General features: G+C 40.1%; 1 protein-coding gene across 1 annotated transcript in view; it reads left to right on the top strand.

The window, feature by feature from the left end:
- The window catches only part of CLASP1 (cytoplasmic linker associated protein 1), a 166,726-nt gene that overhangs the window by 96,344 nt on the left and 52,022 nt on the right, over positions 1–18,360 (top strand). The window contains exons 20-21 of the mRNA XM_063400845.1: positions 3,565–3,672; positions 6,599–6,766. Of these exons, the coding sequence (XP_063256915.1) occupies positions 3,565–3,672; positions 6,599–6,766 (276 nt within the window). The remainder of the gene's footprint in view (positions 1–3,564; positions 3,673–6,598; positions 6,767–18,360) is intronic.

The following is an 18,360-nucleotide window of genomic DNA, read 5'->3' as shown; positions in this document are numbered from 1 at the left end:
TTCAAAACAAAATCAGCAGTCTGCAGTCAGTGGCACAGTTTTTAATAGTTTTTAGTATTCACCAGAAAGGCGATAAAATGGGGTTTGTTACAGTTGTCAGATAAATTAGGCTCAGGTGGACACCTTGAGTGCATTGTCAAAGGCTTTGGGGGTAACAGAAGTTTAAAGAACTCACCATTCCTGTTTTATTCTCTGCCTTAAAGCTCTCCCTTGTCCTTAAGGCTGAGGCTTGATTCAAGTCATGACTGACAGTGGTACGTTACATAGAACTGCTCAGGTAATAGGTTTCCTAGTTCTCTTGCTCTTTGCAAGTGCTGAGTTGATGGGGCTGTGTTTGTTTGTGTAGAGCAAAGTGGGCTGTTCACTGAGCCCTCTGCTTTGGAGGGAGGTCTCATGTAAAATCCAGAGGCAGCACAGCCTGAAGGTTTCAAGTAAGGATCAAGTGCCTCTCAGGGAAAATCATGGTGCAGAGTCAGCTCTTTCTAACATTGGAGAAGTGCATGGAAACCATTCTGATGGTGTTGTAAAAAGTTTTTTAAATACTACCTATAAAGCATGTTTTTAATTGAGCTCTGTGTGTCTCCCATGTCCATGTGCTATTTAGCAGTGATACAGTTAGGGCTAGAGGCTCTTTCAGGAATGTGTTTCTCCAAGTAGGGCAAAAACTGCAGTACTGGGTAACATAAATGCATTAACCCGATTCCTGGAGAGATCATCATTGTCTCAGTGCATCCATATATAACTTGTGTGGTTGTAGGTGTCCCTATTCACAGCATGGAATTGATTAAAGTGAGTTGTGGAGATGTTACTACTATTTCTAGACTATTTGAAAACCATTTTCTTCAGTGTGATATGCAGACTGAGTGTCATAAAGCCTATGACTGTTCTGAGCACTGGGGAAGGGGATGCTGCAGGATCCACCCAGAGTGCTCAACCTGCCAGGTGAAGCCTCTTGTAAAGCACAAATGTTATCATAGAATCTTCCTTAATTTGTTTCTTTTCTGGAAAAAAAAAAACAAAACAAACAACCTTTCTAGGTTTAGGCATTTGTTAGACATTTCAGGGTTGATTATGAACCCTTATTGTAAAAATGACAGCTTTGAAAAATAAAACCAAAGCCTCCTAAAATTCCAGAAATGTTTCTGAACACAGCACCTTTATATGGGGGTCTCTCAGAATCTTTTCTGTACCAACAACACATCAAATTTAGATCAAGGGCTTTTTTATGGAAATACTTTAATGGTTTTTGGAAACTAGTTTGGGCAATCTTTATCTGTTCCTTTGCTGCACTGTTGTTGTTAGGATGGCAGCAATGCTTTTAAAAGCATCAGAAAAATAATGGTTATGAAATACAGATTGTTACATCTGTAGTTTGAGCTAGATATGGAGATAAACCCACTTGAAAGCAAAGAAGTTTTGGGAGGGGAGGTGTTTGCTTGAGAGAAATCTTTTGTAGATGCAGAAAAATCCTGGAAATTTTGAGGATGTTAAGTGGCCTTTGTTTAAGAGGAGGAGTCATTAGTCCCTTCTCACCTATTCTTGGCCCATGCACATCACTAAATGTGTCTTCCAGTACTGCCTGTTACTGTAGTGTTGAATTTCAGCTTGATTTTCCCCTAGAACTTCCTGCAATGCCAAGGTTTCCCATTGGCCTTCTGGACGGATGTAAATAAATTCCATTACTGGTTCCCAAGACTGGTCAGGTTTAAATTCTGTCTTACTGTGATGCCTTCCTGCTAGAAATGAGCGGAAGCCTTGAGGCTTCTGAGAGGAGCACGATGTCTGCCTGCCTCCTTCCCTGCCTGCCTGCCTTGGAGCCTGTGTTGGGCTTTGGGTCCATACCTCAATAAGAAGTGACAGAGTGGCTCTCCTCACCTGTGTGTAGCTGTGCCAAACTGGCATGGGGTGGGATCTGGCTGGCAGAGAGCTCTAGAGCCAGTGCATCAGGCTGACCCTTTGTAAAGGGGCAAGAATGCCCTAGAGCACAGGAATCTGCAGGCTTGCTGGTGGGAAAGAGGACAGCCAGTTTTAGGGCTGTTGGACTGACGTGGGTGTGCTCAGAGTTTGTTCAGTTGAGCCCGTGGTTAAGTTTTGTTTATGTTTTCCCAGTTTTATGCCGATGATTCCTTCCGTGTCTCATCTATAAACAATTGTTTGAATGTACATACCTTTACTTTGCCTACTGAGCTGTTTTAAAACCAGGTGCTGGTGGATAGGCTTGAAGTAGAGCTGTCTTGTAGGCTTTTTCCCTTGCAAACAAATTTGCCCTTTCTTCTCAAAGTTAGGCATCTCCTCATCACTTTGTGTCTAGCAGAAGCTTTCAGACCATGCTATGAATATTTTGAGAGCTCAGAGAAGGAACATAGCTCGCAATCGCTCCGTCTGGGCTGCTTGCCATTGTCTTGTCCTGCATGTGTGCCTTATGTGAAGTGGGTTTTTTTGGGTGGGAAGTGTGTGTCTCCCTGTTCATATTTCTCTGTATGCTTATGGTGGAGACAGAGGGCAGGAGATGAATATCTGGAACCAGTGGGTGCAGTTGTCTAATCTTCTCTTACCTGCTGTGGGTTTTTTCCTTTCATTATTGTGCCTGAAACTTGAAGTCATCCTCTGAATGCAGGATAGCACTGGCATGAGTCCTGAGAAAAACCTCAGATTTGGCTAAGAACTGACCTGTTGAAAAGTATTGATGAAGACTTTCTTTGTGTTACTGTTAATTATCATTTCTTTCCCATTAACTGGAGACAGATAATTGAAGCTTAGCGCTGGAAAGAACGTTCTGTAGGAAACAACCCTGCCCCAGGAAGGGGGTGAACAGATGACCCTGTAGGCTTTCCTAGCTCAAATTTCTGTGGCTTTTCCATGAGGAAAGGACAGAACAAGAAGTGAGAACACTTTGAGACTTTACATCCATTCTCTGCTTAAATAAAGAGAAGGCACACAGAATCTGTTTTCCTCAACACTGATTATGTTAAATAGGGCTCTTCATTACAAGTAGAGTTGCACTGATCTCTGAATAAATATGAGGGACCTGTAAACAGCAGGGGAAATTCAATGAGCCTGAAATAAAAGTGTGGTCAGGCTGCATTGACAGGCTGTCACAGGAGTGCATGCCAGCCTGTGCAGGTGGAGCAGGATATAAAGCACCAGAGAGCTCGCTGGAAATCCCAGCAATGGAATTTGGGAGCGCATCTGTCACACCTGTCTCTGAAAGGGTCATCACCTTGTCAGAAAGTAATAATTTGATACAGAGATGTAGGAGACTTGAAATTTTTTGTTGTTGATCCTTTGTAAAGAAGCTACTATAGAATGGGAGCAAATGCTATAGAGGTAATATTTTTTAATTAAACTGGCTGATAGCTTTACAGAAAGCAAAGAAATTTTTGTACTATGGACTGTGGCTGTTTCCACTCCCTCCCCTGCATCTCAGCCAGCCTAATAAAAGATGTTGCCTCTCCCCATAAATTTCTTTTGTACCCTGGGTAATTGTGTGTATAGTGTGTTAGACAGTGCTGCTGCCTTTGTAAGAAACATGTTAACAGTGTGATTGTCTTTGCATTCCCCCAGGTCGGATTCGCACCAGGAGGCAGAGCTCTGGCAGTGCCACCAGTGTCACCTCAACGCCTGCTGATACTCGAGGCCGCAGCCGGGCTAAAGTAGTTTCCCAGTCCCAGCGTAAGAATTGCTTTGCTTTATTCCTGAGAGCAGAACAAAGAGTTATTAATGTGTTTCTCTTGAATTGAACCATCAGAGAATTGGGCTCGCTTTGGACATGTAATGAAACGGATCCCCCCCTAGCCAGTGTGTGCCCCTGCTGACAACCAGGGCCCCAAATCTGAGTGCTCAGTCGTGGCCTTTTCTTACCAGTTGTGCAGCAGAATTTCATGTGGCTGTGATGTGTAGCTCTAAATATCTGGCACTGTGTCTTGCTGAGACACCCCCTGTGCCTGTAGCTGACTGCTTGCCCTGCCAAACCTCTCTTGCTTATGTGCCTCTATTTCTGTATGTGTGAACACGTGAGCTGTCTAAAATTAATGGGGTTTGGCATCAGTTGAAAATAGGACATTACCTATTTTGTGTAGATATGAGAAAAAGGTTCTGCTTTGATTCACATGACACATCTGCTCTCTCTGGCTTCCTGGCAAAGGCATGATTTTCTCCTAGGAGCCACACATATGGTGCTGCTGCATATTTGTCATGTGTATCTGAGGAGAATTTTGTCACTTAGACTTTAAAAAGGAACTGGGGGGAGGCAGAAATTCCCTGTTATGAGGACCTTCAGCCTTGTGAATAGGAGATTGGGTTTGTGGAAGGACCTGTCTGTTCTGAGGACTTGTCTTGCTTTGTACCCCTATTTGAAAGCCCTTCTCTGTTCATTCTTTCATTGCTTTGCTCTGTCATGCTGGAGGGATGTAAAAGCAGTTTATAGTCTCGTGTTAGGCTGGGAGAACTGCAGAAAGATATAGTATACTGAGCATGGGGCCAAATTGAAATCTTTACATTGAGGTCATAAGGATATATTTGGGTTTTGGGATGCTAATGTAAATTGATTTCTTCAGTGTTGAACCTAGAACTGATCCAAAGCCAGAAATGACCTTTTTTCCCCTAAACTTAGTTTGGTGAAAAATGGTCAGACCAGATGAGACAAGTCTCAGAAGTATTTAAAAAATAGTTATTCTTTAAAGGTTTCAAAGATTACCTAATTTTTCTATAGAATACCTTATGAAGATTTAGGATGGTCATATCTGGACCTGCTGCCTTGGTCTAGTTTGCTCAGTTTCCAGCCTAGCCCAAGCAGATGTAATCTTTATCCTTAAACCAAATATTGCATGGAATAATTTACAAATTCAAACATAATGAGTCAGTCACAGGACCAAATTCTCCGTGCCCACACGGTGCATAACCATGTTGTAATTTCACAGGCTGGGTTGGGGTGCAGTTTAGAGCAGAACTTGGGTCTTGGTGTCTTGGTTGACATTTTGCTGAGAAGTTGGTCAACCTTGGGAAGTTTAGTTTGCATCTGCACATGAACTCACTGCATTCTGCAGAGGCTTTAGGATGTTTGTAAATAAAGCTGTCTGTATTGTGTATAGCACAAACCGCATGCTGAACGCTGTATTGTCTTGCTGTCTTTTAATCCACTTTTTGCCTGTCCCTTGGTCTGCCCTCATAATCAAGGATCCAGATCAGCTAATCCTGCTGGTGGTAAGAAACATTTTCCCTTTCTTGCTTTTTCATGTTATTTCCTTCACATTTTTTAACTGCTAAGCTTTTAGCTTTCCTCATTCTCTCCTAACCGTAAGACTTAACAAGCATTTTGTTGAAGTCACAAACCAAAGTTTGTATGGCAGGTGATTTTGCTTTCTCCCACTAATCAGACATGGTAAGCATGTGTTCTGATGTCAAAGCTGGCTCACTGTTGCAGCTCGAACCCCAGGGGCTGAATTCATCCCTCAGTTCCTTCAGTCCATCCCTGCTGACACCAGTGAGATGAGTTCTAGGTTGTGTGAAAGGCTGGCACCTGTCACTTTGGGAGGGGAGAGTGGAGCCAGCACCATGTACAGTATTGGAGTATATTTGATTGGTTTGGGGTGGCTCTGGCCAAGAAATTGGAGGGGGCAAGTGAGTTTATACATATTCTATGGTATGTTCTTGAGACTAATATCTTTTTAAATTACGACAGAAGAACAGCCTTCAACTCCTACTAGTTGTAACAGTATCTGGAAATTAAATTCTTTCGAGATGTGTAGATGCATTTCAGAAAGAAATCAGTATGAATATTGGTTCAAAATGTAAGCTTGCCTCAGTATGATCTTGCAACCCTTTCAAATATACTTTTCCTTGCTGTTCCAGCAAATAAATTTAATAGTAATGGCAACAGCAGATTTTCAGGGACTCATGTACTCATTTCTTAGAAGAAATGTAAAGTTGACGTGGACTATTCAAACAGACAAGGAAAAATAAAACAGGCCAACTATTCAACTTGCTAAAAATTTTCATCATCTGAAAAATAAACTTAGGTTTAACCAGCCAGACCTAAGTAAGCCAGCATCTCTACGAGTGTGAGGCTCATGGGATTTACCCATTATTGTGCTGATCTGTTCAGATGTGGTGGGGTTTTTATTTTCCTTCACTGAATCATTGCAGAAAAGCAATGCCACCGCTGCAGTGTAGCACGAAGCTGCCTGAGCTGCTTTGCAGCAGGTGACCTGTGCCAGAAGGCAGGGCACTGCAGCACAGCTGTGCACACAGCCTGGTTGGTGCTGCTTTATGAGGAGGTGAGGCAGCCTGGAAATCTCTTGCTACTGCAGCAAGGCTGTCCCAGCACCTCCACAAGCTCTCCTAAAGCCAACTTGGGTGTTCCTACACTGCTTTGGGCTTGATCTCCATGGGCAGCAGAGCGTTGCTGATGTCAGTGTTCATTGTCCACAGGCTTTCCTCAGTCTTCTTGAAAGCTTATAGGGAACACTCCCATTAGTTTTCTAAGGGATTTGGATTAAATTCTTATATAGAGCTGCTTGTGTTCCAGTTTTGCTGTCAGCATGTTTAAAATCTTGGCGAGGTTTTAATTGTTTCTTCCTTATTTCTGGTTCTCTTCTAGCGGGTAGCCGGTCCAGTTCTCCGGGTAAGCTCTTAGGGAGCTCCTATGGTGGCCTGAGCAGTGGAACATCCCGAGTGCAGGCAGTGCCATCGTCCTCAGAGAAGCGCAGCAAGATTCCCCGGAGCCAGGGCTGCAGTCGGGAGACGAGTCCCAACAGAATAGGCCTAGGTAAGAGCAGGCACTGCAGCGATCGCTGCCCGCGGGGTGAGGGACGGGCTTTCCTCTTCACTGGGAAACTGTTCATGTTGCTGTTACTCTTCTGACTTTCTCAGCTGACAAGTTAATGTGGTTGTGGTTTGTAGGGGAGTAATTTCAATTTTCCAGGTTGAGCTTATGGTATCAAAGTAAGCCTAAAGATGTCATGATGTGTTTTCTGTTTGAAATTTAACATGAGCAATATTATTATATCAGGAAGCAAGAACAATTGTGAATAAATATCACAGCAAAAACACCTCATTTAAGCTTAGTCCTAAAATGAGTTGAGCAGTCTTTACAGTCAGATAGAATCAAGGGCAAAAAGTACTTTCTTGGATTATTTTAGAAATTTTGCATCTTAAGTGGTTTGCTTCTCTCATCCTTAATATCCTGGAGCCACATTCTTAGAACACATTGTAAACTTGCATATTAATTGTTCTGGTTTTGATACTCTCATCTCAGTGACTGTTATGTAAATATTCTGTAATAGTTTCTATTTTCAAATTTATCAGCAGACTTTTTTTAAAGTAAGGTGAGTAAATATCATATATATAAAAGTTCTGGTATCTTTGAGTTGAAGTGAAAAGATAGTGTGCTATCTGAACATTTTCATTTTTTTAATAGAAATTATTTTATAAGTTTGAAGCTAGTGTAGAAGAAGAACATTTTAAATTATACTGATACTAAATTATTTTTTGTCTCCAAAGACTTTACTAGTAGATTGAAATTGGTTGAAATTGTAGCCTTACAGTTGGCAATTAAATTTATAACTATTGCCTTTGCAATAGTTCTATATTTTACATTTGAGCTGCATTTTTATTTAGAGGAGGTTGTTAATAAAGAAGTATTTTATTCGTTCTTTCCAGTAGACTGAAATGAGTTTAAAGCACCTATTGATACCATTATGATTCATTAAAATATTGCATATTCATTGTGACTGCTTTTCCAAATCCAGTGTTATTCTCTTGTCTGATCTATGTTATGGGCTCTGTATGAATACATTGTGCTTTTCTGTTTGTTGCTTTTAAAATGTAAAGTGCCTCCCAAACAGTAGAGGTAATTGTTCTGCTATCACTGTGTAGAAGAGCTTTGTTTTTAAGGAGGAAGCAAAGAATGGCGGATGCTACATCACACATGCTTAAGCTGATCATCGTATTATTGGTCTGATTTGAAACATTCTCAAGCACCTGAAGGGAAATTGCCTTGTGTAAAATCCTCACTCTTGGGTTGCCTGCTTTCAGGTATATTACAAAACCCTTGAATTTTTTTTGAAGAGTAATTTGTATCTCATTTCTCTGATGTGCTCCCTGAGAACACAATCAGTGCTTGTTCTTTGAGAGTGGGAGAGAGCTCTGACATATATCAGATGTGTGGCTTTTACCTATTCCCCCAGGCTGATGGACACAGCCTGGGTTGAGCTGCTATGTGAACAGGAGTGTCTGACACTTTACTGTTCAGTTGCAGAAATTCTTTCTATTTATTGGATTTTGAAAGTTGTGGTACTGACCCAGATGGAGATAGCTTTTGAGCTGTCAGCTATATACCATTATCCCATTGTACTTACTGCTTTGTAACATAGTAGCTAACAGTATTTTATGCTTCCTTATTGTGTTGCTTCAGTTGCTGTATTTCCTTGAGATTTTATTTTGTTTGTTCATTTCATTAAATAGACTCCCACTCACCTTGATTCCAAACACAGAAACCATCCCCTGGAGTTTTTGAGACCCTCCTGGGACAGTAGCAATAATAGAGCCCTCTGCATGTGGATACCTGTTAGCATCAGTACCTTTCTGCTAGCTTTGATGTCCATGATGACTACAGGCATCCATGAAGCAGATTCCTTCTGTGTGCTGGGAACCTTAAAGAAGGGTTGGTTTCCCCAGAGGCTGCACGAGGCACATTCAGTGTGGTCACCTCTATGGCTCTGCTTCTGACACTTCAGTTTTAAGCTTGCCTCTGCTGCCTCCTCAGTGAGTTTTACTGGTGGTGCTATCCTCTTGAGGAAGGAGGAGTGCAGTCCACTTAATCTTGAGCATTTCTCTGGGCCCCTCGAAGGAGGTTATCTACTCAAACAGGTGATGTCCATTCCCCATGGATTGAAAATTACTGGCCTGAAGCTAATTCTGTTGGATGCTCTGAAGATCATGTGGCACAGCTGGATCTTAAAGAAGTGAGAGATTCAAGACAGCCATTCTCCAAAAAGTGGAGCAAGCACAGCTGCCTATGAGCTTCGTGCAGCAGCACTCCTTCTATTGGGGTTATGCTGTGTATGTTTATTGGAAATCTGCAGGCAGTTCTTGACTTGCCTTGACTGGGTGTTCCCCACTGCTTTCCTTTGGCTGTTTGGCAGAATTTCAGATTCTTTAAAATGCTGTATTGATGTAAGAAAGCGTCTGCTGATTTTTAGTCTCCACTTAAGAATCATTAAAATTCACACCCTAATGAAATACCAGTTTCTTCCAAGTGGTAGATTGGTAAACAGGGGCACTTTCATGTTCTGCTGGTGATATTTGCATCTGTTGGGTTCCACTGGCATAAGACTGCCTAATAGTTTATTTTAATAATGGTGTGAGCCATGTCTAAGTGCTCTGACTTTCCAGATGAAGTTGGTAAAACTCAGATGTACAGTACACATAAGAAAGTTGGAATATTATTGAAAAAAACCGATCCTTGTCCTGTCCTAGACTTTCTCACAGCAGAACTGGCTGTGGATACACTGTCCACTTTCCTGCTGCCTACTCCTCTTAACCCATTTTACTACTCATTCACTTGATTTCTGTCCAGCTTTTGGGGGTTGAGAATTCTCAAACTGCGACTTGGTCCGTCTTCTTTGCTTTTGCTCCCTGCACTGCAGAGACAGGCTGTTCACTGTATGAGAGACTTACCTAAGTGACAACACTGCTTACCATTACTGCTGGCAGTGTCTAAAGGAAATAGTCTGAGTAGCTGATACAAAATCCTCTCTACACAACATGGTGGTGAAAATGTGGGGAAGGTGCCTGGGAGTCCACAGCAGACTCATCCTTCAGTTCTTTTCAGTCCATTTATTTTTCTTGCTTTTCTTTTGTATCCAGTGACATGCAACTTTTTTTTTGACCATTAATCCTGAACTACTCAGTGTTTGGCTTTGAATGTTCTGTTTGTGCAGTCAGTATTATGCTTCATCTGTAGCACTGTCCTATTAGTGTAGGACAAGGCAGTTAAAATGCATTTTCTTCATACTTCATGCTGCTGCTGTTAGCTGGTATGGAAGGAGAATCTGTTGTGTACATCAGCTAATTTTTTTAATCATTCACATCTCTCCCTCTCCAAAGAGCCTTTACTGCTTTTAGTAGGGTTGTGTTATAGAAAAGATGGGCAGATCTTCTGTTTAAGAGAAATGACTGCTTGTGCAAGCCTGATGTGAAGGCTGCCATTATTTACATCCAAGCATGAGACCCAAGAATGAGAAGTTTGCTTCTAGAGTGTCTGCAATTTCAAACCAAGTATTTGTGTGGAGAACTTTAGTGTTACTTTTACCTGTAGTTCACCTGTCAGCTTTTTCCCTTGTACATCTGAGATGGGATTATTGTACTCATGGACCCTAATGTCATCCAGTTCTTACAATTTAGTCTATTTTATTTATTGTAAGACCATCTAACTCAGTACCATTGGACATTATGGTGATCTAACCAGCTTGGTTGATAGCTCATCTTGCATTGTCTGACATCAGAGGTCAACCATCAGAACCATTAAGCCATCAGAGAGATATGAACTGGGTTTTGCAAAATTGGGAGGGATTTGACAAACCAAGAATCTGGCAGAAGTCTCTATTTGAATTCTAAAGCCTAAATATGAAGGTTTCTATTTTGTTCTGTACTGTTTTGTTTGAAGGATGCTAATATATCTGCTGTACGTGAGAGCACTGAAGCACTGTAGAGGAACTTCAACTTGAGCCTAGGCATTTAAGTTCTATATACAAACCAATAGAGATTTATAAGAATATATATATATTCTGAAGCATGCAAGTGGCATTATTTTTATAAAAACAAGGATACAGTCAAAGTATTAGCACGTTCATGTTATGCATATTTATCTCTGCTGTGTTGTCATCAAAGCTGGTAGATTAAGTTTTACTTTGTGCCTGAGAGAATTCCTCAACGGCCATTCCTGAACACTTGAAATATGGCACTGCCTTTTCAAAGCAGCTAGGGAAATCCCTCTTGTCATGAAATTCTCCTGACAATTAACTGCTGGTTTATGCCCTAAAGAAATATTGTATTCTTTATCAGGCATAAAGCTTACTAAATAACTTTCCGCAAATATTTTTAAAACATGCAGGGTCTCAAACATCTGCAAGCGTGTAGGGTTTTGTTCAAGTAAAGAAAAAAGTTTAAAGCTCCCCTGAAGTGGGCATAGGTCTCGAACTGTGTGCATGTAAAACCATAAAGATACGTTTCTAGAAATGTCTCAGGAGCAGAAGTTAGCTTCTGTTAAATATCTGAAGCTACTGCTCTCTTCAAATTCAAATCACTTTTTAACCTGTCTTGCAGGTATTCAGATTCTAAATGTTTTTTCCCAGTATCTTTCATTGGAGAAAGATATCTCTGCAAGTCTGTGCAGTGCATCTTTTTTTCCTTAGGATATTTGTTAAAAAAACTCTCCTTGTGAAAGGCAAATCTATGTAAAAATATCAGTATTGTGATTACTTAAAGAAATTTTTGTCTGCTGTTTTGTTCCAGAAGAGTATTTATTTTAGCATTAAGGCAGAAATATTCCAGAAGGGTTTCTTTCAGCCTCATCTGTTTTGCAACAGTAGAGCTTCCCTAAATGATTGAAGATTCCTGCTCTACTTGAATAACAAATCTTGGATTGCTTAAGAAAAAAGCAGACTGTCAGCCAGACATTAATGCTGCTGAAATTTCACATCACAAACACAGCTCAGCATGTAAGGTAGTTGGTTTGTAAATAGTCTGAGCAGGCTGCTGCAAATTGTAATTACTAATGTAATAATTACCATAACTAACAGAACTGTGCCTTGACTTTGAGCTTTCTGTCCTCATTAAACTTGTTCACCTTCTCTGAAACTCTCCATGCTGCATGCTAGCACGGAGCAGTCGCATCCCCCGACCCAGCATGAGTCAGGGGTGCAGTCGTGATACCAGCCGTGAGAGCAGTCGAGATACAAGCCCTGCTCGGGGCTTCCCTCCACTTGGTGAGTACATGTAGGCATTGGAGCTTTAAGGGTCAATATTTTTTTTCCTTTTTCCCTTGTTGTGATTGCCCTTTCAAGACACTGCTAGGTGGAATGAGCTCTTTTCTGTCCTCTGGATTCCTGACACTCCCCGTTTCCAACCCTGTTTTTTTTCCCTTCTGTTTTCTTCTGCATGCTTCAATTCTGGTTCTCAGCATTTCACTGTTAGCAGGGAAATAGCTTAGTTTGAACTTCTGCAATTTTTAGTTTCATTGAATCAGCTTGTATTGGGCTGCTGTGCTTCGCTTAATAACACTGATGGAAATCTATGGGAGGGCAAGCCTGGATTTTCTAGGTCACAGTGAAGTAGCTTTGTAGCATCGTAGCCTGTCGTTGAGTGATTCAATTATTCATGATTCGATTTTCTTACAGCTAGGTACAGTTACAGTATATAATTTCTATCCTGAATCCTCCAGTGGAGACAGCAGCTCTCTTTTGTAGAGGTTTTATAGGACAGACAAGTTGCACGTGTTTGTAGGAAACTTTGTCAGTCAGTATAAAACCAAGGAAAGACTTGAGATTTTAAAGGAGCATCATTAAACTGCAGTTAAAGTGTACAGTACAAATAGAAAATCTCATTACACTTACTATATGCAGTTTTTCTGCACAATGCTGAATACAGCAAGATAGTTAATGTTTCTGATCAAATACCATATCATATATTCAACCAAATACATTACTTCGTCTATCAAAACATGTCATTTCAGACATGAAATACAGTTGATCTCCAGGCCCTCTTCATTTATCTAGTAATTTAATGAAGAATGGTGTTTACAGTATCTATTTTGCACATAGTGACAAAATACAGTTATATGATGTAGTGTGTAAATGGAACATAGCACAAATTTTAATATTGGGGAAGCTTTTGGGTTCAATGACTTCATTACGTTGAGCTATAAAATAATCTGTTTACATTAATATCTCAACTTCTGGTGAAAAATGGAAGGAGTTCAACTTTGCTTCATAACTTGGTTCATAGTTCTAAGATAAATAGATGAATTTTTATTGATTAAATGAAGCTGATTTAAGATCAGATCTAGAAAAAGACAGTAGATCCACAACCGTAGCTTATTTTATAGCTAACCTGCCTAGCTTCAATTTTGGATGAAGCTTTTCCCCTCTGGGCAAAATGTATAAGTAGGCTGGATTTCATTGTTCACTCATCAGTGTTCTATGTCACTTGCTTTCTTTATTTTATTGAAAATACAGTAGTTGAAGTATGGTCTTGAACCCTTGTTCTGAAAAGCAAATGCAATGTATCAGAACCATGGTTGGTGTGAGCTTTGTACACTTCCACCAGAGCTGAGTCTGACTCTTATTATAAAATCTCAGTTACAGGTGTGTGTTAGACTATCATTGTGAGGAAATTGTGAGGAAAGAGTAATCTCATTTCAGCTTATGATTTTTAATTACCTGAAGAGTAATGCATTTCTAGAAATACATTGTTATTAGGTCATAAAGGTTACATGGGGAGGAAGTATCAATGTAACAACAGTAACCAACATAGTTGTTACCCTATTAACTTTTTCTTGTGTTTTCGTTGAAATGCTTTAAGATCAGATATGTTCATGAACTTGTTAATTATGTGGTGTGTAATTCATCTCAAAGAAATTTATACATGTCAGTTTAAGCCAAAACAATGTGGTTCTCTTACAGTATTTTTAGAATCCAGTTAATCTTGCAATAATGCAAAGGTAATATAATCCTGCTGTGCATGGTCTGGTTTTGCTTATAAAGATTAACTTGTATATTTGTGACTTATACTCAGAGTAACTAAATGTAAATGACAAGGTTCCTGCATTTAATGGTATTATGGTCAGTGTCAGAACTGACATCCTCTTGTTTTGCAGCTTATTTTGGGCTGCATTGCAGGTGTGCACATCTGTGTATCATGAGTCCTGCTTCCTAAGCTAGTAAAAACAGTCAAGAGTGAATATATGCTCAGCCTCCTTGCAGAGATGTGTTTTTAAGTTTTTTTGTTATTCTTTCTTCTCCCTGGGCCTTGATCTTGCAGTGGTGTCCACAGGCGCACAGTAGATGGCCTGGGGGAAAGCAGTTGTGATCTACGAACCTTATTTGTGAGGTTCAGTCCATAATCCTGCACTGATCATGTAAATCTTTCATGAGTTTACTCACAATGTCATTGGAATTGTTCTCTTGAATAAATGCATGTGTTCTCGATGGCCAAAGGCCACATTGCATACAGCTTTTAGTGAAGCTCTCAAAGTCAAAAAACCACAAAATTCTATTTTTCTCATGTTGCCAATTCCTATTTCATTATATTAGTATTTGTGTTCATGAATGCTTTGACTTAAATGCAAGACTTAGAATTTTTCTGCTGCACACTTATGTGCATAATTGACAAAGCCTATTTGTATTGTAAGGTGATTCTGCTTTATTTTTTCAGTTTCTTGACAGTACTAGTTATGATGTTAAAGCAACAAGGCCTTCAGTGAGTCTGTGGTGATGAATTGCTTAAATGAACAATCGGTTTCTTGGGTCAGTTGCTTTGAGCTGGTGAGCATGTCATTGCTAGACCTAGGGAAAACTTCTTTAGAAAGACAAAATTTCTGTAATTTGGGAATGACTGAGCCCATTTTTCATTTGCTTTCATAAAGAACTCACTTGTATACTGAATCCAAGAACTGAAAACCTCTCCAAAGGCATTTTGTGATTGATGTGCTGCTAACAACTGGGAATTGAAGTGGGAGCTGTATTTGGCTTAGGCTCCTCTGCTACTGTGTGCGCTCCATTGCTTTTAACAATTTGTATACGTGTCATTCTAGATGGGTGTGTGATGTGCATATTCTTATTAGCTCTGCATGTACATACTGAGGTTCAAGAAACATGTATGCAAAGTTTGTTAAAAGCAGGAGAACTTTGGAAGTAGCAACACCTGAATATGTGTGTACATGTATTTACTTGGAAAAGAAACCAACCCGAGGACCTCTGTGGTGGTTGGTGACCTCCCTGTATGACTCTTTCTACTTATGTGGTTACACATTCTCTTTGTTAACGTTGGTTTTATTATGCATAGGCTAGAATGTTGTGAAAAAATACCTGCAAGCACAACTCGTACCCATTCCTCATGGCTGCACTCGGGGGTTTAGATCAGACACATCTAAACCCTTCTCTGTAGTTACGTGCTCCACGTTCTCGTGACGGCCTCCTGCCAGACCTGCAGGTCTGGAACGTGACTGATGTGCATCAGGGTGTTTTTGCTGAGCTGCACCCAGTCTGGGATTGTTCCAAATGAGTTTTGTCATGCATCGTGTCAATGGTCACGAGGGGAAGGGGGGAAGCTGCAGGCGGAGGCGTCGCTGTGGGGCTTGCACTGTACCTGTTACGCATCCACATAAGCGCCATTCCCTGTCACTATGAACACCTCTGCCGGTAGCGGTCACACGCATCCCCTTCGGATTGTGGCATTTTCTGTCTCGGGTTCAATGTGTGTTAATCCTGTGGGTGTTGCCATTCCTTCTACTTGCAGCTTCTCGACGTCATTCCAGGTCCACTAGTGCTCTCTCCACTGCTGATTCTGTTGGGCAGTCAGGTGAACAAGCGCTAACTGCATGAATCCGCTTCTTATACGTAGTCTTGTTTTACACCATCTTAACATTTGCCATCGTGTGCATCAGCCAGCACTCGGCATGTGCTTCTCACCACTGCGGGGCTTTCTGTTCTGGTTTTGTTCAACGTGGCTTTTTGTTTTGAATTTCATTTATTGGATGTTTTTAATTTTGTGTATTTTAGGAACATTGTGAACAGTGTTTAAGCAAAGGGTGATCCAGGGCTTTCTCAGTTCTCCTGTAAATTGGATCAGTTGTGCAGCATGGGCTAAATCCTGACTGATGCAGAGTACTTGCAAACTCTGTTTGCTCTTTAGCAGTGTAGCACTTTCTAGAGCCTAGGATGGGATCCCACTGGGTTTCATCCCATTTATTACTAAATATTGTGGACTCCTGTCTCTGTTAATGAAAGTTCTTTGTGGGATCCCCTCCAAAATGCATAAGAGCAGCAAAAATTAAGCACCTGATGAGCTTTCAAAATGAACTTTGGAGCATAATAACATGCTGATCCATCCTTCATGTAATTCTGAAGGCCTTGTCCAAAGTACATGGAAGTTTCTGAAAGAAAAAAAAATCACTTAATTTCACTGGGCTTTGCATAAAGTGCAGGTTACATGTAATGAGAAAAATCTGCAGATTCCAGTTGCTTCTGTCCCACCCTTGTACTGAATTTGCAGTTAAAGAAGAACACATAATTCCTTTTGAAATAAGGATATTTTACTGGGAATCTTGAAAATAATTGAATGAGGGCTGTTAGCTTTGGGACAACAGAGACTTAATTGTGGGGACAAAGATAATGTAGAAGATGAGGGCTTCAGTGTTTTCTTGGAGGCTAAAATCATATAAGGAATTTGTTATACTGAAAGTTATTTCATTAACACCCTTCAAATAGGGAGTGAAAAATGCTCTGTTGCTCATGAGTGTAGTTAAATGGCTATCACATAACTAAAACTCCCAAAACATTTCCCTTATCATGTTACTCAACAGAAATGATGCAAGCTGATTTGACTGGCATTTTTCAGATAACAATTTGAATTTGTATTTAACCAAAATAATTTAAAATATTTAAAGTAGCTTGGTTGTAATACAGATTTAAGCTTTGTTTGCTTTTGGCTTCCTGTGATAGTCACTTCATGTTTGGCTCCTGTGGTTTGCTACAAAGCATAATCAAATTTTGTATGGTTACCTGTGTACTACAGAAGGCCAAAATCTTCCAAGAAATGGCAAAATAGGATTAATAATAGTGGTTGCAAATTTTCACCAAGTTTGTAACAAGTATAGTGAATTAATCTAGCCAGGGAGACAAGGGAGGGTGGCCAGAGCATAGTCTGCAGATTTCTTGCCCAGTAACAGCGGGCTTGGCTGCAGTGGTCATTCCTGGAGCCAGGTGTGTTCCCAGCCCCACGTCAGAGATCCCTTGAGGCCTCTCCTCTGGTCTCAGTTCAGCACTCAAGTATGGCAGCAGTGTCCTGGGGAGAAGCCCAGAGTAACTTGGGTATGGCAAATTTAAAAATCCCTGAACAAAGTAGTTCAAAAGATTCCTGATAGCTATGGAGATAGAAGCCAGCATGCCACACTGTACTTAATGTGTTAAAAAAGCTCAATTTTGTTTCTTTATGCTGGGTATTTAAACTGATCTACAATTGAATTACTTTGTCATTTTGTTCTTCATTTAAAAAAAAACCCGGAACAGCTATCTTCCCTTTTCTAATGTACTACTTCATTTATTTGAAAACAAATGGCAGTGGTATTTTTCATCCTATGTCGTTTCAAAAGTTAAAGCCAAATTCTGATTAATGTAATATAGTTGGTTTTAAATACAAAACCATGTCCAGAACTTACCTCAACATTCACAGCCCTTGTACTGTACCAGATCTCCTTTACACTTAGGAAAATCCTTGTCTTTTGTACAGCTTTATGGTGTATATATCTCTGTATATATCACTTTAGTTTCAGTCATACCTAATGCATTATCATCTCTGTGCTTCTGTTAAGAGTGCACAGATTTTTCCATTTTAGGAATAAAGCACTATTCCATCTTCATATTTGAAGTGATTCTTCAACCCAAGTGCATTAAAAAAGGGGATAGTAATAACACATACAACTTTTATTTCTTTGTGAAATGTCATGATTTGATTACTTTTTGGCAGTAGTTCTAAGAAGTTTGTTTATTTTTTTTTCCCTCGTAATGTGTTTTGTAGAAAATGTGCTTTTGTTGTAAATCAGAAATGTCTTGTCTGGGTATGTAACTCTAAGAAACAATAAGTTTTGATAGATACCCTTTCTGTTTGAGATAAATATTAGTCTGCAGGGTTTTTTTCTTTTTAAAATACTTTTGATTTTAAAAATCTTCCCTATTTCCCCACAGTAGCTTAATCCTAAATAAAGCTTTGTAATTAGGACAGTAGAACTGGCCAACTTCAATCTCTGATTTAAATTATGCACGTCAGTGTGAGCTAATCCCTAAAAGATAGTGCAGTAGGTTCATAAAGAAGAAGAGCGATGAAGTTTTGTGATACACAGTATTTTCCCCAAAAACACTTTAAGCTGTTGAATGCTATGTTTGGCCTCAGTTTTGAACAAATCCACTACATGTTCAGAATTTGATGAGCAGTGTTTTTCCACTGTTAAATTAAACATAGATGAGCTATTCAGAGACCTGTGTGACTTGACTCCTCTCTCCTGCTGCTCGATGTGCATCAGGTGAAGGTCTCTTAACTGGGTTTGTGCAGCTTCATCTGTGCATCACTGAATTTGCTGGCAAA

Source organism: Prinia subflava, chromosome 6 (genome assembly GCF_021018805.1).
Source record: "Prinia subflava isolate CZ2003 ecotype Zambia chromosome 6, Cam_Psub_1.2, whole genome shotgun sequence".
NCBI classification, from domain to species: Eukaryota; Metazoa; Chordata; class Aves; order Passeriformes; family Cisticolidae; genus Prinia; species Prinia subflava.
Note: the sequence above shows the minus strand (reverse complement) of the source record. Positions and strands in the feature narration are given on the sequence as shown.